Below are 23,436 nucleotides of genomic sequence, written 5' to 3'. Positions count from 1 at the left end.
AGAAAGAGCTGACTGGCTCAAAACAGCGGGCTGTCGCTGCTATGCCATTTTTGATCTTTTATTGACATGTATGTCATTTTAATGACTTACTGATAAAGAGCTGATTTTTTATTTTTACAACTGTGGTGCCAGCCTCTCTTGCGCTTTATTAGACAAATAGGTCACAAAACATTTCAGTGATTACATGCAGGAAGTATATACTGTAGTATCAATCAGTGACATTCTGAATGTTTTGCCAAAGTTACAGAGGATACTATATCTTATGTTCAGCATGTCATTGTTGTTCTTCCATATAGCATGTGCTCTCATGTAGTAAAATAATACGGATGTGTGTGTATGTATGTACTGGGAGCAGAGCTGCAACCAGGGACTTGTCGGCTGCAAGGGGCTGGAGGAAGCCCCAGGTAAGAAGATCTGGGGGTAGCATACATTGCCTGACATTTCCTTTAAGTCTAAGTGTTTTTATCTGCATGGGGAAAACACATTGGTCCTCAGTTTTCCTGTGCAGAAAGCGAGGGAGGTGGGGGTGGGGGCCATCCAAAGTTTCGCAGGGGGGCCAAGTGATGTCTAATTACGCCCCTGCTATGTCACATGAGAATAGGTCACTAGTCTCTGAGGGAAGTAGCTAAGCAGTTGCTGCTGATGTTATCCTAAGTTCCTGCTTACAGCTATGGGACAACAGAGGTGCAGTGACAAGTTGCTTCAGTGTGCCATATTTGTACACACTTGCAGCAGACTAGTCACAGCTAATGAGCGAGTCAATAAGACAAATAAGTATGTCATGTTACGTGGTCCTAACAGGCATGCACATTGTCTGTGGCTACATTCTGTATAGCTCTTTGCCTTGTAATGTATGTAATGAAACCTCTGAAACTGATCTTTTTTCTTTTAAATCACAATAACAGATATTTCTGCCAAAGAAGTTAATGATCCTCCTGTGTGCCCCAAGAAAGAAATAACAAGTAAGTGACTCAAGATGGTGAATATTTCTAGAACAGCATTTTTCCCATGCTTGCCAACAAGATGGTGGTGGTGAGAGTAGAGGGGTGGAGGTATATCTATATACTGTAACTAAAAGGCAGCTGTAATACAGCATGGGTGCAAAGCCATGCATGAGTATTATAACTGCCGATTGTAATGATTGTTTGTGGCAGGGGAAGGAGGGACATAGGCGCCTCTGGGGTGTGCGGGTGGGGGGGTTTCTGGGGGCGGAGGATTCTTAAAGAAAACCTGAACTAAAAATTAACAGTTAAAATAAACATACACAAGTCATACTTACCTCCTGTGTAGTCTACTTCTCAATCTCTTTTTCCTCTCCTGCGTCCTGATTGTCCACTGTGATCAATGGAATTCTCTGTCCTCCATTTTGAAAATGGCCATTACACCACAACAGCTTTCTGGTCAACACACAGTTAAACTGTAATATTGCCCACTTGAGCCATAGGGAAACATGGACACATTAGTTCTCCTCTCAGCTGTAACTGCCAGCAGCTGATATATAACTGACAGCAACTGATACATTTCAGTTCTGACAAAATGTTGTCAGAACTGGAAGGGATCATTGTCAGAAGAAAATGGTGAGCTTCTGAGAGGAACTGATGGCAAGGTAACTATGAAATGTTCATTTGAAGTTACCTCATGTCTTTATTTTAAATAAATTTACTCAGTACAGGTTCCCTTTAAAAACATTTGGGGGGGCTACTGATATTACATATCTTTCATTCTGATTTGCAACATGAGTTAGTGCAAGGCAATTTATTCTTGCTATCACATTGTTTCCATTACTATACCAGTCACGGAGACGCAAAATATGTGCTCAATTTATGCAAATAGTTTCAGCTTGGAAATAAACTAATCAATTCTAGCAGCTGTAGAATTATCAGCATCTCATTAAAGAGACACTGAAGCGAGAATAAATTTCGCTTCAGTGCTTATATTCAGCAGGGGCATGTGTGCCCCTGCTAAAACGCCGCTATCCCGCGGCTAAACGGGGGTCCCTTACCCCCCAAATCCCCCCCTGCAAAATCTACGACCAACTTGGTCGTAGATTTTGCTGCTTTTGAGGCAGGGCTAACGGCTGCAGCCCTGCCTCTCAGCGCCGTCTATCAGCGGCGCATAGCCACCTCTCCCCCGCCCCTCTCAGCGAAGGAAGACTGAGAGGGGCGGGGGAGAGGCGGAGATACGCGCTGACAGACGCGCGTGAGGCAGGGCTACGGCCATTAGCCCTGCCTCAATGCGGAAGAGATCCCCCGCTGCACGGAGGGGATTTGGGAGGTAAGGGACCCCCGTTTAGCCGCGGGATAGAGGCGTTTTAGCAGGGGCACACATGCCCCTGCTGAATATAAGCACTGAAGCGAGATTTATTCTCGCTTCAGTGTCTCTTTAACCTCCCTTACAGTACGATTATTTGCGGATTTTAGGGTCTATAAGGTGTGTACATTTTTTTACACGCTTTTAGACCCTAAAACCTGGAAAAAAAATCATACTGCTAGATAGGCCTGAATGATAAATCGAATTAAAACTTTATTAAATTATGAAAATCGCAATCACCAACATCAGATTTTCGGAATCGTGAAAGCAGCAATTTCTACAATGACGTCATTTCCAAATGTGGGAAGTTTAAAGCCGCTTCTTCAAACTTCCCCCTTTTGGAAATGATGTCATTGCAGAAATAGCTACTTTGACTATTCTGAAATTGTGATCTTGGTGATTTTGATTTTCATAATTTAATAAAGTTTTAATTCGATTTATCATTCAGGCCTACCTAGCAGTATGATTTTTTCATTTCAGAAGATGGCCAGAAGTCAGGCGTGACAAGCAGGTCTCTCTCTGATTAGTGTGCAGCGCAGACTGTGAGCGAGAGGCGGTGCTACTGGCACGCACAGCTCACACCGACTCAGCAATAGGTTCCTGGAATCTTCGCCCCCCATCACCCCCAGTGGCACCAGGGCCAGTTGAATGCACATCATGTGCTCCCCCCTGGAAGCCAACGCCCTGAGCGACCGCTCTGGTCTCTCAGGTCAAAGGCCGGTGTAGTGAAAAATTTTGCTACCCATCATATTTTGCAACTTGTCATAGAGGACAGTGTATGACTGTGTAGGCGTGGCTCCTCTCTGTTAACACGCCTGTAATTTTTTGCAACCACAGATCCCATTGAGCTAGAAGGGGGAATGTTCCCTCCAGGGGTAGTTATTAGTTGAGCAAGAGGTGGGATTGTTCCCTGGGGGGGGGGGGGGGGGGTGATTAGTTGAGGAAGAGGGGGTATTGTTCCCTCCAGGGGGGGTTATTAGTTGAGCAAGAGGGGGGTTGTTCCCTGGGGGGGGGGGGGTTATTAGTTAAGCAAGAGGGGGGATTGTTCCCTCCAGGGGGGGTTATTAGTTGAGCAAGAGGGGGGATTGTTCCCTCCGGGGGGGTTATTAGTTGAGCAAGAGGGGAGGGTTCTGTGTGAGAATAGGGTTTGGTTGGGTTGCATTTTCTGATACAGATAGGTTAAAGTCAATGGTTAGGTTGCACTTTCTGATAGCTATACTTATAAATAAATGCAACCGGTTGCAAAATCTGATAAAGTTGCAAAAAATTTCACCACACCGGCCATGGCTGCAGACAGTAAATGCACATACAATAGTCCACCCAGGAGCATTGGGTAGTCTGGGTCCAAGAAAAGGCACTGGCTGGCTCCAGCTAGGATTTAAACCCTCGTCTCTTGTGTCAGAGGTGAATTATTTAAAGGGGGTCTGAAGTAAAAATAAACGTATGATATAATTATTATTATTATTATTATTATTTATTGTATTTATAAAGCGCCAACATCTTACGCAGCGCTGCACAATAGATAAATGGGTTAACATACAGGTAGAACATACGGAAACTCACAACAAAACAAGATCATGCAAATGATTTGATAACAATACAGTGTCATAGGTCAAAATAGAGACTGTTCGAGTCTACAAGAGGGGTGGTTGCGAGTAAGATTGCATAATCAAGCTGGATACGTTAGGGAGGAGGGCCCTGCCGGAGGCTTACAATCTAAGGGTGGGGTGGAGACAATAGGTGCGTCTTTTGAGAGGGGGTCTAACAGAACATATTATGGTGCTGGTGTAGGGGGGTATGCGAGCGTGAAGAGGTGAGTCTTGAGAGCTTGTTTGAAGGAATTAAAGGTGGGGGCGAGTCTGACGGCTGGTGGGAGAGAGTTCCAGAGAGTCGGGGCGGCCCTGGTGAAGTCCTGCAATCATGCGTGTGACTGAGTTATGCGTGGTGCGACTAGGCGCAGGTCATTGGAGGATCGGAGGGGGCGGGCTGGTATGTGCCTGTGGACCAGATCAGAGATGTAGGTTGGGCAGGTCTTGTGCACTGATTTGTAGGCAAAGCACAGGATTTTGAAATTGATCCTAAAGCTGATGGGGAGCCAGTGTAGTGCTTTACAGAGCGGAGTTGTAGAGGCGCTGCGGTGAGAAGAATGTATCAGTCTGGCTGCCGCATTCATTACCAATTTAAGTGGGTCAGTACGGTTAGAGGGGAGGCCAGATAAAAGAGAATTGCAGTAGTCTAGGCGGGAGATGACAAGGGCGTGGATAAGGAGTTTAGTGGTGTCAGGGAACAGGTAGGAGCGGATCTTGGAGATGTTGCGGAGGTGGAAGTTGCAGGATCTGGCAATACCTTGGATGTGGGCGGTAAAGGAAAGTTCAGAGTCCAGAGTAACGCCTAGACAGCGGTTGGGAGGTAGGGTGGATTATAGTATTTTCAATAGTGACGTGCAGATCTGGGAGGGGTGCAGCTGTGCGGGGTGGGAATATTAGAAGCTCAGTCTTGTCCAAATTAAGCTTCAGGTACCTGGCAGCCATCCAGGAGGAAATGGATGTGAGGCAGGCAGAGACTTTGTCCATGGTAGAGGAGGAGAGGTCTGGGGTGTGGAGATATATCTGGGTGTCGTCGGCATACAGGTGGTAATTGAAGCCCATGGAGGAGATGATTTTGCCAATTGAGGCAGTATAGAGTGAGAACAGTAGGGGTCCTAGGACGGAACCTTGAGGAACACCAACTGAGAGGGGTGTAGGAGTGGATGAGGAGCCATTGAAAAATGTTGTAAAGGAGCGGTTGGAGAGGTAGGAGGAGATCCAGGCTAAGGCTAGGTCCTGAATGCCCATTAGCTGCAGGGAGTGGAGGAGGGAGTGGTCGACAGTGTCAAATACCGAGGAGAGGTCCAGGAGGAGCAGGATGGAGTATTTACCTTCGGCTTTGGCAAGGGTGAGGTCATTTACCACTTTGGTGAGGGCGGTTTCTGTAGAATGGGCTGTGCGAAAACCAGATTGCAGGGGATCGAGAAGGGAGTTGGAGTTAAGGAAGTTGGTCAGGCGTTGGTGGGCCAGGCGTTCAAGAATTTTTGAGGCAAAAGGGAGGAGAGAGATTGGGCGGTAGTTGGATGGCAGAGCAGGGTCAAGTGAAGATTTCTTTAGTAGGGGAAGCACAGTGGCCTGTTTGAATACGGAGGGGAAGATGCCGGTGGAGAAGGAGAGGTTGAACAGATGGGTGAGGACAGGGGCCAGATCAGAAAAATGTGGGCGCAGAGAATCAGATGGGACCGGATCTAGGGGGCAGGAAGTGGCAGGTGAAGTTGCCAGCAGCTGGTTGACTTCCTCCACCGTGACATAATGAATTGTATGTGTAGTATAGCTAAGAAATAGAACATTAGCAGCATAGATATGAGTCGCATATTGTTCCCATTACAAGAAGAGATAAGAAACTTCAGTTGTTATCTGTGCAAAAGAGCTTCTCCGCGCTCTCCAACTAATTTAGTCAGAGAGCAATGCTATTTTCTGAAGCACTTATACATCATAGAAACAGTGAAAGACAACTTCAGATAAGATTTTACTTCAAGGAAGTTCAAAGGGTCATTAGCTCTGCTTTGTTTCATAGTTTAAAATGCACAGTGTAGTTTGTAAATGGCAAATATTAGAGAATGATGCAATGTTATAGAAAAAAAGCTATATAACTGAAAATAAAAATATGAGACTATTTTCTTTGCTACTAATGTTCTATTCATTATCCATACTACACATACAGTTCATTATATCATAAGTTGCTTTTTATTTGTTAGTTTTTTTGCTTCAGTGTCACTTTAACAGTACACTATCCTGCTCTACTCTTGTGCAATACAGACGGGGTGGTTTTAGTCTGTGGGTGGGTGGTTGATTTTCTAGGGGTGTGGACTGCATGCGGAGAAGGCGTGAGTCAGGCTCTGTTCCCACTAGAGCAGTGGTCCTCAAACTAAGGCTCGCGGGCCGAATGTGGCCCCCTGAGGCTTTTTTATCGGCCCCCCATGCACAAAATGTATTACTTATAGATGTGGTCAGCTACATCTTTAAATATTGGTGGTCCGCATATAGAATAGCAGTGCTGGCACCACCCATCCACATGGAAGCCAGAAAGCAGTTATTTGTTGGTTTCCAATCAAATTCAATTCCAATTGGACTGCAGGCTGTCACCTGGGTATGCTTTACTGTCTGGCTCGCAAAGACTTCTACATCATTTTATGTATACTCCGGCCCCCCAGCAGTCTGAAGTATGTTGACCCAACCCTCGACCCAAAACGTTTGGGGACCCCTGCACTAGAGCGTAAAACTGAAATTTTTTTGTATGTTCTCCGCTCATCGTTATATGGACAGCGAATGGCTCCTATCCTATTAAGAGGAGCCGTTTAGACTTGTTACGCTGCAGCAAGCGGGCCACACTTCAGTGCAGACCACGATAATCCCGTGCAGGCGCATGCGAATCCCCATGCATGTGATCAGGCAGCAGGTGGGAACAGAGTCTCAGTGATATCATAAGAAGTCATCCTCCAGGTCCACAGCATGGAATGAATTTCATTATATGTATGGGGATAATAAAAGAAGATATAACTCAGATTCTTGATTAAGCAATGTTATTTCTTTCATTCTGTAGATGGAACAGTGTGTGATAAGAATAATAAGATCTGCCCTACAAGTGACGACTGTAATGAACCATTCTCTACTTGTCCTTGTGTACCTGGATTCCAAACATCCTATGTAAAGCATGGTAACAGAAACGTAACCCAATGTGATGGTGAGTATATCTGTTGTAGCAATATGAGGGTGACTGGGCTATTATATATACACTACCTTTTTCCACAAGCAGATACGTCATCAAGACTCACAAAGGTCACTTCATTCATATTTAAACCTTACCTCAATCAACTTTATGGTACAGGCTGTGGAAAGAGAAAAAAAATAAGGATTAAGTCCTAACTTCCCAGCCAGGACTAATGAAACATACATTAAGCCACACAATTCAAACAATTCACATTCTTTACTCTCCCTTAAAAGGTGTGAGACCTATGGAAGCTGCCATATTTATTTCCTTTTAAACAATACCAGTTGCCTGGCAGTCCTGCTGATCTTTCTGGTTAGTAGGTTCTGAATCACACAACTGAAACAAACATGCAGCTAATCTTTTATTATTAATTATTATTATTATTATTATCTTGTCAGTTTATGGCTTAAAGTGGATCCGAGATAAACTTTTACTCATTGCATAATTGTGTTCCTTTCATATAGTTTACAGGGCATTCCTCAAGCCAAATACTTTTTTTGTTTTGTTTTAATACTCTAATTCCTTATAAACTAAACAAGCCTCGCCCACAGCTTTTTCAGAGAGCCTTGGCACTGTAGCAAGGGCTTATGGGAGATCAGTCTGGGCAGGAGGAGGAGGTTACTAGCCAGAGATTTCAGAGGCAGAGGGGAGGAGGGAGGAGGAGAGCAGAGTGAATTTGTCACAGGCAGAGAGCTGGAGATGCTATCAGCTTTGCCTGTGTGTAATGTTTACAAACAACATGGCTGCTGTCATTGTATCACAGGAAGAAATAATCATATTCTGTTGAAGCTGTTTGCAGCTAGATTTGCTGTGTAAACTATCTAAACTTTAGATAAGATATATAGACAAGTTACTTGTTATAGTTAGGTTTTCATCTCAGATCCGCTTTAAGGTGGGTCTATGGCTTAAAGTAATAGAGGCAGAGCATCAGTAGGACAGCCAGGCAATGTGCATTATTTAAAAGAAAATAAACATGTCAGCCCCCATATCTCTCTCGCCTCATATTCCTGAGTGTTATTGTTCTTATACACTTACATTTATAGCTCCTTTCCAGCTAAACGAAAAAGTGGCCTCTACCTTAATCATTCTTGTGTACTTCATCATTATATTATTATTATTGATTCATAAAGTGCCCACATATTCCGTGGTGCTGTACAAAGTAAGAAACAAACATCAGGTACATAATAATACAGACAATGATGTACACCAAAATACAGAATTGGTACAAAATACAGAATTGGTACGATAATTGAAATGACAGAATAAATATGAATAAAATGTGTAAGAAATTCCATGGCATAAAAGGGTGAGAGAGCCCTGCCCTTGCGAGCTTACAATCTAAAGGAATGGGGAGAAACAGCAGGTAGGGTAGTATATACTAGTCATACCTAGAGGCAGTGTGTGTTTAGGTTATCTAGTTGGAGTGAAACTTGACCAGAGTTCAAAGGGGGGAATGGCCTAAGGTAGAGTGTATTTTTACCTTCACTTATAATAAAGGTAAAAAAAAGCATATTTTGGTAATAAACAGCAAAGTCATATAACTCATGCTACTCACAGTGTTCTTCGACCAACCACACTAGATATCAGACTTCTGTTGGAAATATGTTACCCTATTGGGCTGGCTGTATCTTACACCTTTGCTCATTTCAATAGGAGAAAGTTGAGTGCCAGGTTGATCCTGCCCACCTGTATCCTTAAGTGATACTGCCTATTTATGTGATACTAGTTGACCTAAGCCCGTTTAAAAACGGGTTCTAGGTCTCTTCACGCCGCCAGTCAGTGCGCACACACACGTCCACCGCCCGCGCACAAACATCCCCCATCGCCCTGCATCCTGTCCCAACGGCTGTCAGTGCTTGACATGCGCAGTAGCACGAAGCACTGAGACACAGGGATAGATGCAGGGACACTTGTATTTTATTATATAGGATGCTGCATCTTTTTGTATTAATGGAGGGGGGCTTCATCCAAAATTTTGCTGGGCAGGCCTACTTAGACCGTTGCTAAGTTCATATAAATTTGGCTGCACGCATGACCACTCCCACTCCCACATCCTAGTGCGTGGTAATTTTTCTGCTGGAGTACCCAAAAGTGTCCTGGATCTCTTAGGAATCCTATGCCCCTGTTGTCCCAGGCCCGTATTACATCACAAGCGCCCAGGGGCGCCTCTAGGCATAGGCAGTACAGGCCATTGCCTGGAGTGCCATTGGTCTTGGAGGGCACCATATTGCTGGATTAAGCCCAGCCTCAAATTAAGCCCCACCCCCTGGACTAAGCCCTTCCCCCGTGGGTGTTCTATTACTTGCTTCTGCAGCATTTACTTAGCTTAAGTTGCAGGCAGCTGCCACCTCTGTGCCTTGTGCATCCTTCTTTCCCCCTTTGTGCCTCCTTCTGTCTCCTTGTGCCTCCTACAGTCTCTTGTGCCATGTCTAACCCCCTATTTGTCTGTCTCCCTTTGTGCCTCCTTCAGTCCCCCTGTTCCACCTCTGCCTCCTCCTGTGCCCCTTTGTGCCTTATGTACCCCTGCGCCACCTTATGTCCCCTTTGTCTTTATTTGTCCCCTTGTGCTACCTCTGCCCCCCTGTTCCTCATTCAGTCCCACTCTGCCACCTTCTGTCCTCCTGTGCCTCCTTCTGTCTTCCTTTGTGCCTCCTTCTGTCTCCATGTCCCTCTTCAGTCCCCATGTGCCAACTCTGTCCCCTGCACCTTACTCTGTCCCCCTGTGCCTCCTTCTGTGCTCCTTTGTGCCTTCTTCTGTCTCCATGTGGCTCTTTCTGTCCCCCTCTGCCTCCTTCTGTCTCCCTGTGCCTCCTTACATCCACCTCTGTCATCTTCTGTCCCCCTTTGTGCCTCCTTCTGTCCCCCTTTGTGCCTCCTTCTGTCCCCCTTTGTGCACACTTCTGCCCCCCTTTGTGCCTTCTACTGTCTCCCTGTGCTTCCTTGCCACATTACGATTATTTTCTGGTGAAACGCTGCTGCAGTATGATTTTTTTTTTTTTGGGGGGTGCCACAGGTTTTCTCGCCTGGAGTGACAAAATGGCTAGAGGTGCCCCTGCAAGCGCCTATAGGCACAGATGTCCTCACAAAGAAGCAGCAATGTGCACCATCCGTCAATATTCGGCTTGATTTATTGCTCCTGGTGAAAAGCTTGTGTCAGATACAGGGGTATTATGCATCAAGTTACATGTACCTTTAACATGCTGTGCGGCGGCGGCAGGAGTGGAAGTGGTTGCAAGGGCTCAGGTGGGATCGGCGACTTCACGTCCAAGAGGACGCTTGGTAACGCTCCTGTGGAACGCAGCGGGACCAAGCGTCCTAATGGACGCGAAATGGCCGTTGCCGATCCCACCTGAGCCCTAGCAACCACTTCCACTCCTGCCGCCGCCGCACAGCATGTTAAAGGTACATGTAACTTGATGCATAATACCCCTGTATCTGACACAAGCTTTTCACCAGGAGCAATAAATCAAGCCGAATATTGACGGATGGTGCACATTGCTGCTTCTTTGATCTAAGGTCTATGCACAACTCTTTCTTCTATGCCATTGGAAACCTGGCTGTAAGCAGGGCCGAATTTGTACTTTTTACCGCCCTAGGCCAGATGTCAACAACCCCCCCCCCCCCACACACACACACACACACACACACACACACAACATTATATCACCGATTCTGAGCTCCACTCAGGACAGTCAGTGACATGTAAAGTGCTGCAGAAGATGTCAGTGCTATATAAATACATAATACTATGGGAGGACATTAGACTATGACTGGTAGGATTAGATTGTGAGCTCCTCTGGGGACAGTCAGTGACATGACTATGTACTCTGTAAAGTGCTGCAGAAGATGTCAGAGCTATATAAATACATAATAATATGGTAGGACATTAGACTATGACTGTGGTAGGATTAGATTGTGAGCTACTCTGAGGACAGTCAGCGACATGACTATGTACTCTGTAATGTGCTGCAGAAGATGTCAGTGCTATATAAATACATCATAGTAATATGGCATGACATTAGACTATGACTATGGTAGGGATTAGATTGTGAGCTCCTCTGAGGACAGTCAGTGACAGGACTATGTACTCTGTAAAGTACTGCAGATGTCAGTGCTATATAAATACATCATAGTAATATGGCATGACATTAGACTATGACTATGGTAGGATTAGATTGTGAGCTCCTCTGAGGACAGTCAGTGACATGACTATGTACTCTGTAAAGTGTTGCAGAAGATGTCAGTGCTATATAAATACATAATAATAATATGGCATGACATTAGACTATGACTATGGTAGGATTAGATTGTGAGCTCCTCTGAGGACAGTCAGTGACATGACTATGTACTCTGTAAAGTACTGCAGATGTCAGTGCTATATAAATACATAATAATATGGTAGGACATTAGACTATGACTATGGTAGGATTAGATTGTGAGCTCCTCTGAGGACAGTCTGTGACATGACTATGTACTCTGTAAAGTACTGCAGATGTCAGTGCTGTTTAAATACATAATAATAGTACATTATACTATAGTAGGATTAGTCTGTGACCTCCTCTGAGCACAATCAGTGACATGACTATGTACTCTGCTCTGTAAAGTCCTGGAGATGATGTCAGCACTATATGTAAATGCATTATAGTAATATTGTAACAGTTAGAGTATGATAGGGATTAGATGTGAGTTCCTGTGAGACCAGTCAAAATGCAATAGAGAGAGGGAAGTGAGTGAGACAAGCAAAAGTGGAGGAAAGGCTAGAGATGGGAATGAAGGAAAATAGGGAGAGAGCGCACAAGATTGGAAATTAAAAGAGAGAGGGAACAAGATGGGGAAGATAGTAGGGAATAAGCAAAGAGATAGAATACGAGACGGGAGAACAAGAGAGGGAGAAAGTGATGGGAAGAAAATAGTGGAGGAGGAAAGGAGACACTACAGGTGTGAGAATGGACAATAAATCAGGCAGGGCAGGCTGAGAAAATACATTCAGAAGCAGCTGGCAAGTCATCTTATCAATACTGCTGCTGGTTACTGCGTTACAGGTCAGTGTGAAAGGTCTATTCATCAGTGACATTCCTGTGTCTTCTGTTCTTCTACCTCTGCCTGACTGCGAGCTCCTCTGCACAATTAGCAAGTGATATACACAGCCCTGCTCTCCTCTCCTGAGTCCTTCACTTACTTCCCCTTACTCCTTGCACTGCATACACTTAGCTGCAGACCAGCAGCAGCGTGCTCACGTTCTGAATGAGAGGTGTGCACAATGACGGCAGTCGGATACAGGAAGTGGGCGCCAATTGTTCTCTCATCAGAGTGAGCTACCATGGCCCGCGTACATGCTGCACAGTGAGAACTAGGGGAGCTGTGAAGGAGAGATTAATCACTGTAATCATGCAGGCGGGTAGACAGGCCAGCAACGGTACCAGGACACAATTGGAACACGGCACACATGGTAATTATGAAACAGCTGATTTACTGTCAGCTGCTATGCCGCCCTAACTTAAGCCTCGCCCTAGGCCACGGCCTATGTGGCCTGCCCACAAATCCGGCCCTGGCTGTAAGGGGATTTGCGGAAGCAGTGAGGTTTTGCAATTGCCCATTCAAGTATCTACCCACAGATTTTCCACACATTAAGGGAGTGCCACATCAATCTATTTCTTGCAATACAAACAGATGTCCTCACACCCTAGACTTCACCCTCCAGGAACTTACAAACACCCACCAAACTGCACCACAGGTTTGCTGGCTGGCCCAACTGTCAGTCCTCCCTTACTTCCTCTGCCCCGGCGTAGGTAGCTATGGGTATCCATTAGTATTAGGTAGCCAGAGCTATCCTTAGTATTAAGTAGTTAGAGGTGCCCGGGCCCCTAAGTACTAGGTAGCTAGAGGTGCCCTTGACCGGAGGGAGATCTGGTCAATGGATTGCAGAGACCTGGGTGATTAACCTCACATTTACACTCCGCTCGGGACTCTGTATAGGTAGGCAGGAGGGATGGGGATGGGAGTGAGCCGCCTTCCCATCATCAGACACCCATTCAGGATTTGAGCCAGAAGAAGGTGGGTAATTCCATGGCCGTTCAACATAGTTCTGCACCTGACCTCTCCGATTTTGACCAAATTTTTTTCCGGTGATTATTATTATTTAGTATTTATATAGCGCCGACATCTTCCGCATCGCTGTACAGAGTATATAAAGTCTTGTCACTAACTGTCCCTCAGAGGAGCTCACAATCTAATCCCTACCATAGTCTTATGTCTATGTATGTATTATGTAGTGTATATATTGTAGTCTAAGGCCAATTTTAGGGGGAAGACAATTAACTTATCCGTATGTTTTTGGGATGTGGGAGGAAACCGGAATGCCCGGAGGAAACCCACGCAGACACGGGGAGAACATGCAAACTCCTTGCAGATGTTGACATGGTTGGGACACGAAATGGGCACCCAGAGCTGCAAGGCGAGAGCGCTAACCACTACGCCACCGTGCTGCCCATATTGATCAGTGACCCCTAAACCCCCCCCCCCCCCCCCCCCCCCCCCCAAACCAAATTTTAGCGAAAAATTCCAAAACTTGGCCGAGCAGTGGCTCAAAGTCAAAATGGCTAATTTTGCCGTAGACCAACTCTCAAAAAATCATAGCTCCGTCAAAAATCATTGCACAGACGACAGATTGAGCTGGTTGGAAAGGTATTTATCTAAAGTTTAATGAGATAAAAATAAAAAAAAAAATAGTTTTTGTACATTTTCAATATTTTTTTAAATTTGAAAATTTCAAATCGAATTTTTGAAAAACACGTACCCTTCGATTTTTTTGAGTTTTGGATATGTTAAAGACCACACTTTGAACTACTTTTCCTGAAAGTTTGAAGTTTTGGTCTTGCTTACTTAACGAGAAATGACTGAGACGCCGCGGTGCCAGGCGTGTCTGGGAGTGCCACAGCCCAGCTTCTCTATCAAGCTACACCCAGACTCGTGTCCCCTCCCCCCCTCCCTTCCCTTTGTTTCTCCCCCCTTCTTCCCTCCTCCCTCTCGTTAAAAAAATGGGGGTTGCGGTACTCAAAATACAAGTACTTTCTGTAAATTTAGTTGTCTGTATTCATACATTTTTAAACAAAAAGATTTTCAGAACCGCTAACTGAAGAACAAGCTCAATTTTTTTTTTATGAAGCTATGATGTTTTGAAAGTTGGTCTATGTTAAAATTGGCCATTTTGACTTTGAGTCACTGCTTTTTCGCTAAAATTTGGTTTGGGGGGGATTTTAGGGGTCACTGATCACAGGAAAAAAAATTTGTTAAAATCGGAGAGGTCAGGTGCAGAACTATGTCGAACGGCCATGGAAGAATAGCCGGAAGCTTACTTTTATTTTTTTTTAAGTTAGGCAATACATTTTATCATCCTGATTCAAAGCTTCTTCCTTTGACTGATGGCTAACACGGTACAACACTATACCAATACCAATATACAGCAATATAGAGATATAGGAAGTGTTTTTGATACTGAAACCAGGAAAATTATTGTAAAATTGGGTATCCTGAATAATGTATTACAATCTACTATATGTCATTGCAGTGTACAGAGAATATTACATGGTTATGCTGTTTATAATTGTAAATGATGTCTCTTACTTTGCATATATAGATAAAGACGAGTGTAAGCTACAGAAACATCAATGTGGAGCCCGTGCAGAGTGTAAGAACACGCAAGGTGGATATTACTGTGTATGTGACAGCGGCTTCCGGAAAGGAGATGACACCACTTTCTGTCCTAGCAACAACACAGCAGAGAATGCATGCACAGGTGAGTGATGAGAGGCAAGAACTTGGCATGACATTTTTATTTTGAGCACATACATCATATTTTATTATTTCCCAAATGACTCTGCTTTGGAGGAAAGGTCCTTATTTCTGAACCAAATACCTCTTTTCAGTGAGGTAACTAAGGAGCTTGGGGCCCCAGTGCTGGTTTTACAAGGGGCCCCAAGCACTGTATTGATATGGCACCCTGAAACCTACCAAGAACCGCTGCAGGCAGAGTCAGAGAAATGTGATCTGAGTAAGGAAGCAGTGTGCTAAGGATTCCCACTATGCAATACACATATAGAAGAGTTCATTAACAGCAAAGCAGCAATGAAAATCTAATAAGAGGGATGAAGGAGAGCCCCTAGTGGGCCCTACTAGTCCAGGGGCCGGTTGCAACTGCTACATCCTCTATTGCTATGCCACTGGCTCTTTCACTTCATTAGCCTTAAAGCAAATCTGAAGCAAAAATAAACTTATGAAATGATGAATTCGATGTGTAGTGCAGATAATAAATAGAACATTAGTAGCAAAGAAATGAGTCTCATATTGTTTTCCAGTACAGGAAGAGTTCAAAATCTTGAGTTGTTATCTAAGCAAAAGAGGTTCTCTAAACTGGTCGACTAACTTGAACTCAGTTGAACTCAGTCCTGTTTCGGAAGAGATTAACCAGCCAAGAAAGAGTGAGAGACAGCTTGCGATAAGGTTTTACTGCAGCTATTGAAAGGATCAATAGCACTGCTCTGTTTTGCAGCTTAAAATACAGAGGCCCATATGCAATGAACGTTTTCTCCAGAGTACAGCAAAAAAAAAATAGTATGAAAATCCTACTTTTGGATCAGATTTCACACAAAAGCAGGGGCGTAGCAATAGGGGGTGCAGAGGTAGCGACCGCATCGGGGCCCTTGGGCCAGAGGGGCCCCAAAGGGCCCTCCCTCAACTACAGAATTAGCTCTCTATTGGTCCTGTGCTCATAATAATGACTTCTATAGGTACTTTGAATAGTGGCAATCATTAACACACTGTTCCCCATCCACTTCTTGCACCTCTGACACTGTAGTTGTCATTGGCAGGGTTTGGTGCGCCGTATCAATTGTAATGTATAGCGTGCTTGGGGGGGGGGGGGGGGGGGGGCATTGTAAAACGTGCATCGGGGCCCACAGCTCCTTAGCTACGCCACTGCACAGAAGAGAATGTTTATTTATGCTGCAGATATAAACATTTCAGCCTGCTAGTTCTGCTCATGTCAGTGCATTATTCTCCTCAAACATCAAAACCCTCAAAGCCTGAGTTTTGTCTCTCTGAATGAGCTATGCAGAGAGACAAAACTACAGCTGCAGTCTAGACATGTCATCTGCTAAAGATATAAAGTACACACAGGGTTAACAGATGTAGTGAGAGGGATTACCCCCTCTCCTCTCATGATTCATTGATCCAATGCCCTGGTCCAACACCGCTCACTGAAAGGAATTTGATAACATTAAGTTATTGCCACTGTGGCGGAAACCGCCGCGATTCCGCAGTTTCCCCGCACATGAATCGCACAGGGAAACTCTGCCATAGGGGAGAATGGCGCCACCGGCGAATCGCTTGCGGCAGCGATTCGGCCGGAAACCCCCCACAGAATTTGCGGCGGAGGCTGCGATTCCCATAGCCGTGCATGGCACGGCTCATGGGATTCGCCTGCGATCCCACCCACCCGCTCAGTGCCGCCGTGCGTCTCGCAGACGCACGCCACACAAGTGGAAACGAGCCCTAAAAGGAAAAGATAAGCGGGGGACAGAAACAGCAATATTTAGGAACACCTACAGAAGCTGTCCCCAGTCCAATTTTAAAAAAACATGTTAATCGATAGATGTCCTTTAAATGACTTAAAGCGGACCCAAACCAAACATTTTTTTAATTCAGAATATTTAGTTGCACCACTCTGACACATACAAAGATAAATAAACACTCCTTCAAACCTATGATCATTTCAGTGCATGCTTTTCACCCTTCTCTTTTCATAGCTAGGGTTATACTGGGGGCAGCCATTAGCAATTCCTCCATTGCAGGACACCATCTACCCCACTAGTTTGCCGGAAAAATCCCGGCAATTTGAAAGGAAGGGAGGGGTTCCTCCAATAAATGTAAAATATTTTATATTTGTCATCATGCAGCTGAAAAAAGGCTGCTATTTATTATTAGAATTTAGAAAATAGATTTTATTTCTGAAATCTTGTATTTTTAATTTGGGTCCACTTTAACTCAAAATTTATCTCTCCTTATTTGTTTATCTCTTGCATTAACTCTCCTTACAGTTAAGTTGAAAAATGAGCAAGCTTTGTGAATCAACCTCAATGTGCAGATTTACAGCGGCAGTGAAGCATACTTTCATTGTACCGTATGCTTCACCTCTTGATTGCACCGTACTTCTAATGCGCAGTGTGACTTGTTGGCACTGTTGCATTGTAATCCTATTACAATGGATAGGATAGGACCCTGAGTGTTTCTTCTGAAAATTGTATTTCAAAGTCTTGTCACAAAATAAAGTACGCATTCGATAAGATACCAGCCAAAAAAAGATAAGTGGTCATGATTCAATAAAAATGGGGTAACTAGTGGATAGGGCTGAAGGTCGAGAAATATATAAAAGAAACAAAAAAGATCTGTCCTGAAAAACGAATCACTGCACTACTGATTTTATCAACCAAAGTTAATCTTTATTAATGGGATGCGTCTAGAAGTAATATAAAATCAATTAAGAACGATTGAAATCTAAATGTGGATTGGAGTGCAGCAGTATGCAGACAATTAATGTCAAACAAGAAAATAAACTACAGAATATATAAACATTAATATGAGATAATCCTATCCGAGGAACCCTAATCCTGTCTGACAAAGTGGTAGAATCCGCAGTACTAGTGACGGTGGCGACGAGAGCAGCAATGGATTAAGCCACCATGTACTTTTATATTTCATTCACTTGCACTTAGTACTTCTGGTGAGTAATTTTGATTCATTCAGGCCTCGTTCCCATTGCGTTCCCGACTATTTCTGTGCGCTGGGCGTTTTTGCTGAGCGTTTTTTTAAGTGGTTTTCCCGCGCATTTTTTTAGTTCACTCCCTGACGCAAGTCAGAAAGTGAACCCTTTGATACAGAAAAGAGTAAATACAATGTATTTATTCTTAAAAACATGAATGCAATTGCTGCACAAAGCGATTTTGTGAGCATTTTGCGTTTTTCTTATACCTTCCATTCAGGGCAAATCGCCCTGAAAATGGTCCATGCAGCGCTTTAGTCAGCGGAAAGCAAACGGAATGCCCCAATGAGAACTATCTTATTGGAAAGCATAGTGTAAGCGCTTTCAGGGCGATTTGTACAAATCGCTTGCGCTTAAAAAATCCAAAAAACGCCTCTATTGTGAACGAGCCCTTACTGGATTGATTTCATCACATTTTATAGGAACATTGGTTTAGACATTACATCACTTGATGGTATTTTTTTTCATGGGTAATGTTTCTAGGAGGATTATGGTGACTTGTTGTTCTTCCCAGAAAGGGACACGTGAATTATTTGTGTACTATTTAGCTATGCATTGCACTTAAAGAGAGTCTGAAGCAAGAATAAATCTCGCTTCAGACTTCATAGATAGCAGGGGCATGTGAGCCCCTGCTAAAACGCCACTATCCCGCGGCTTAACGGGGTCCCTGATCCCCCAAATCCCCTCCGTGCAGCGGGGGAGCGCTTCCGCATTGGGGCAGGGCTAACCGCCGCAGCCCTGCCTCCCGCGCGTCTATCAGACATGTACCTCCGCCTCTCCCCCGCCCCTCTCAGTCTTCCTTCACTGAGAGGGGCGGGGAGAGGTGGCGATGCGCGTCTAATAGACGCGCTGTGAGGGAGGGCTGCGGCCATTAGCCCTGCCTCCAGGAAGAGCAAAATCTACGACCAAGTTGGTCGTAGATTTTGCAGGGGTGGGTTTGGGGGTGAAGGGACCCCCGTTTAGCCGTGGGATAGCGGCGGTTTAGCAGGGGCACACATGCCCCTGCTAACTATGAGCTCTGAAGCGAGATTTATTCTCGCTTCAGAGTCTCTTTAAAGGATCATTGACCTGAGGCCGAGCTACCTAAGGTAAGCACAGAGATATGTTCATGCTGGAACCACATACCTCTGTACGTCGACCGCTCCTCTCTACGTTCCCCTGTAATCAATCCTTGAATAATTTGACTTTTGCCATAACTAAACTTTCGCAAGGACAGTGTGATAAAATCAATAAAAAAAATAAAAAGCTATATCCACCGCTCACATTCCTGTAACATGAAATATTATCACAGCGTTACAAACTGTCTTTATTTCACAGACATTCATGAGTGTGAAGAAAACCCTAATATATGCGGCCTTAATAAGAGATGTAGCAACACACTTGGAGCATACGAGTGCATCTGTAAGCCCGGGTTCCTGAACATCTCCAATACTTGTAAAGGTGAGAGCCTTATGTTTATTATTCACATCACCATCCACCTGTGGCTGTTGCCTCAATACCAGAAAGTACATTTGTTCTCTCTTTATTGGAAAATATTTATTTATTTAGCACTGACAACCAGAGAGGAACTCTAGACAAAACCTTTTCTGCAGTCTTGCACAGAGTAGTGTCTGTTTTCCTGCTGGTGCAGGTGTCCCCCTATTTCCTGATCCTAACAACCTCTGTCCCCTCTACAGAAAATATCTTCCACGCACTCCCATAGATACTTCACAGTGGACAAGTGACAGCACTTAATGCTGTGTTTTTTCATGCTCAGAAGCTGTCTTATACTGATGGTCATGTCTAGGAGAACTCATGGTGAAGCATGTGATCAGTTTGGTCAGGTCTCTGATTTGCTAGTCATGATCAAATGCTAAAGCAGGATGTGATCTCAGCAAATCAGAGTTTTGCAAATGTAGCAGGTGACCCCTGATCCCCCTGAACTGATCCCGTGCTTCTCCGTGAGTTCTCCCATACATGACCATCACTAACTGTCTAATCACTTCCTGTTATGGTTATATAAATGGTCTGAGTGTAACGGTGGCAGGAAATTAGAAAAAATAAATTCTATAATGGAGACAGAGACATTAATGGAAAACCTGTTCAGTTTACATTAAACTAAAAAAGTAGAGTGTTGTACCGTGTTAGTCATTAGTAAAAGCAAGAAGTTTTGAATCAGGATGATACCATTTATTGGCTAACTTACAGATAAGTAAAAAGTGAGCTTTCGGCTAATAATAAGCCTTCATCAGACTTGGTTCCTGCATAAACTGACAAATTGTAAAAAACACAGCTTATATATACTGACATACAGAGGCGAAACATTCTTAAAGGGGAACTTCAGCCTAAACAAACATACTGTCATTAAGTTACATTAGTTATGTTAATTAGAATAGATAGGTAATATAATCTCTTACCCACCCTGTTTTAAAAGAACAGGCAAATGTTTGTGATTCATGGGGGATGCCATCTTTGTCATGGGGGCAGCCATCTTTTTGGTTGAAAGGAGGTGACAGGGAGCATGAGACACAGTTCCAACTGTCCTGTGTGCTGATAACCCCTCCCAGCTGCACGTACTAGGCTTCAAATGTCAAATTCAAAATGTAAAAAAAAAAAAAAATTGCACCAAAACAGCAGAACGAGAACAACAACATCAGAAATCCCATCATGCTTTGCACAGCATAAGGGGGAAATTGCCCGGGCAGTTTTCTTCTGTGCAGCTAAAAATGAGGCTTGTATAAGATAAACAAAGTTCTGATGCTGTGAAACTGTTAAAGAAACACCAGGCCTTTTCAGTGCTGCTGAGTCGATTTTTAGTCTGGAGGTTCACTTTAATTACAATTACAATTACATTTATTTATGTCTGCTAAAGAATGTTTCTCCTCTGTATGTCAATATATATCAGCTATATTTTTTACATTTTGCCAGTATATGCAGAAACCAAGTCCGATGAATGCTTTTTATTAGCTGAAAGCTCACTTTTTATTTATCTCTAAGTTTGCCAATAAATGGTATCATCCTGATTCAAAACTTCATTCTTAGGGCTCGTTTCCACTAGGGCGAATCCGCATGCGGGCACTGCATGCGGATTCGCATAGCTAATGTTAGTGGATGGGGCTGTTTCCACCTGTGCGGCGTGCGGGAGCGATTTGGCAGCGGGCCAAATCTGCACGGCGGGACCTACAGTTTTCGCCTGCGTCGGGAATCCGTGCGAATCGCCGCTAATGTATTTAATAGTAAAAACGCATGCGTTTGGTACATGCGTTTTTACCCGCGATTTCGCACCCTTCCCAATGTTATTTTGTCCTGGCAGTGTCATGGTTAATTTCGCATGGCACCCTGCCATGCGAAATCGCACGCGAAATCGCGGGTAAAACGCATGCGGAAACGCACCCGCATGCGTTTTTACAAGCGTCGGAATGCCGGCGAAATCGCGTCGCACTAGTGGAAACGGGCCCTAAAAAAGAAGGATTAAAAGAATTTCCCCAATAAGGCAAACACAGCACATGAGTACTAAGTTAGGGCCTGATTCACAAAGCTTTTCATTTACATTATCTAACCTTATTTATTAACTCACAATTTATCTATCCTTAAAGAGAATTTGAAGCCAGATTAAAAATGGCTTTTTACCTTATAGACATGTGAGGCATGTTTGCCCCAGCTAAAGCACCACTATCCCGCGGCATAACAAGGGGTCTTTACCCCCAAATCACCCCCGTGGTGCCTGGGGAGCGCTTCCATGTGAGGCAGAGCTATGAGCTGCAGCCCTGCCTCACACGCGTCTGTCTGTGGCGGATCGCCGCCTCTCCTCCGCCCCTCTCAGTCTTCCTTCGCTGAGAATGGCGGGGGAGAGGCGGAGATACGCGCTGACAGAAGCATGTGAGGCAGGGCTGCAGTTCATAGCCCTGCCTCACACGGAAGCGCACAGGGGCAGCAAAATCCACGACCAAGAAAGTCGTGGATTTTGCAGGGAGGATTTGGGGGGGTAAAGACCCCTCGTTATGCGGCGTGGATATCGTGGATAGCGGCGTTTTAGCTGGGGCAAACATGCCTCACATGTATTTAAGGTAAAAAGCCATTTTTAATCTGGCTTCAGATTCTCTTTAAATGACTTAACTCATGATTTACCTCTCCTTATCTAACTTAACTCATGGTTTAGCTCTCCTTATCTAACTTAACTCGTGATTGATCAGATTAGTACTAATTTATACAGAAAAGAAACTGAGTCGAATGCCCTATTACACGCCAAAAGTTGTCATCCTTTTCACACTATTAAAGGTATTCCTATAGGGCAATACCTTAGAGTCAGACGTAATTGTTCTTCAGAGGAGGAGTTTAAAGTCAAGGCCGATGCATTACGTACACGTTTTCAGAACAGAGGATACCCAGATGGTATCCATCGGCGGGTATTCAACAAAGTCAGGGGGGGGAGATCGTTCCAGTCTATTGCGTCAGAAATCAAGTGGTCGGGTGGTACGCGATTCAGACAGAGACGAATTGCGGTTTGTCACCAGCTACTGTGCCCAGCATCCTGCCCTTAGAAGTGTCTTGCAAAAGCACTGGTATCTCCTTCGAGATGATCCAGTGATTGGCTAGGTGGTCCCTGAACAACCCTGTCTCACATTTAGACGAGCAAAATCGCTTAAAGACACTTTGGTACAGAGCCATTTTGGGGGTGTGAACCCCAGACGACATTGTATAGTGTTGAGTACCTACACATGCGGCGGGTGCGCATATTGTAGGTACATCAGGGTGGGCAGGACCTTGTCCCTGCCTAATGGTAGAACTTACACCCTGAAACACTACACTAATTGTCAGACAGAACTTGTGGTGTATCTATTACTCTGCCCCTGTGGGGCATTTTATGTGGGCAAGACTAAGAGACAATTTTGGAAGAGGATTTCTGAACATCTCCAAAATGATAGCAATGTAGAGTGTCTGACCCCCTTTGCACGCCATGTGCGGCAATGCTCTACCTGTACCAATAACAAACTTAGGTTTGTGGGACTTGATAGAATACATGGTACGATTCGTGGGGGTAACTTTGATCGTTTACTCCTACAGCGGAAATCACGATGGATTTATGAATTAAAAGCCTGTGATCCTCCAGGTCTTAATGAGTCCGTTAGTTTTGCTCACTTCTTACCTGCATAGAGTCGGAGAAGTTTTGACAGTCTGTTGTGTTATCTCTCCTGCCCCCTTTTTTGACGTTTTTATAATCCATCCAGCACGATCTGCTCTCGGCCAATGAAGTACTGCGCTTTACCACTCTCAACATATTGAGGCTGTTACATTCTATTTATATGCATAGTTATGCATAGGCTGTAATATGCGTCCAGTATAATGTGTATACCTCTGGACGCATTATGCCCTAATCGAGTTGCCTCACTTACCTCTATATACTTTACATTTAGATGTGTTACCTATACATGATTTGTGGTGTGATCGGAATTTTTGGTTGCTTTGTACGCATGTGTGTTGGGACCGTGCAGTCTCGTGGGACAGGGGCGTGGCGTCTGGCGGTGACGCGTCAG

The 23,436-nt window shown here is 44.4% G+C and overlaps 1 protein-coding gene across 3 annotated transcripts in view; it reads left to right on the top strand.

Moving 5' to 3' along the window:
• Positions 1 to 23,436, top strand: part of ADGRE5 (adhesion G protein-coupled receptor E5) — a 239,572-nt gene that overhangs the window by 100,962 nt on the left and 115,174 nt on the right. For all 3 annotated transcript variants that reach the window (XM_068274493.1, XM_068274494.1, XM_068274495.1), the window contains 4 exons: positions 906 to 962; positions 6,940 to 7,080; positions 14,744 to 14,902; positions 19,241 to 19,363. In XM_068274493.1, coding sequence (XP_068130594.1) covers positions 906 to 962; positions 6,940 to 7,080; positions 14,744 to 14,902; positions 19,241 to 19,363 — 480 coding nt within the window. The remainder of the gene's footprint in view (positions 1 to 905; positions 963 to 6,939; positions 7,081 to 14,743; positions 14,903 to 19,240; positions 19,364 to 23,436) is intronic.

Source organism: Hyperolius riggenbachi, chromosome 3 (assembly GCF_040937935.1).
Source record: "Hyperolius riggenbachi isolate aHypRig1 chromosome 3, aHypRig1.pri, whole genome shotgun sequence".
In the NCBI taxonomy this organism is placed as follows: domain Eukaryota; kingdom Metazoa; phylum Chordata; class Amphibia; order Anura; family Hyperoliidae; genus Hyperolius; species Hyperolius riggenbachi.
Note: the sequence above shows the minus strand (reverse complement) of the source record. Positions and strands in the feature narration are given on the sequence as shown.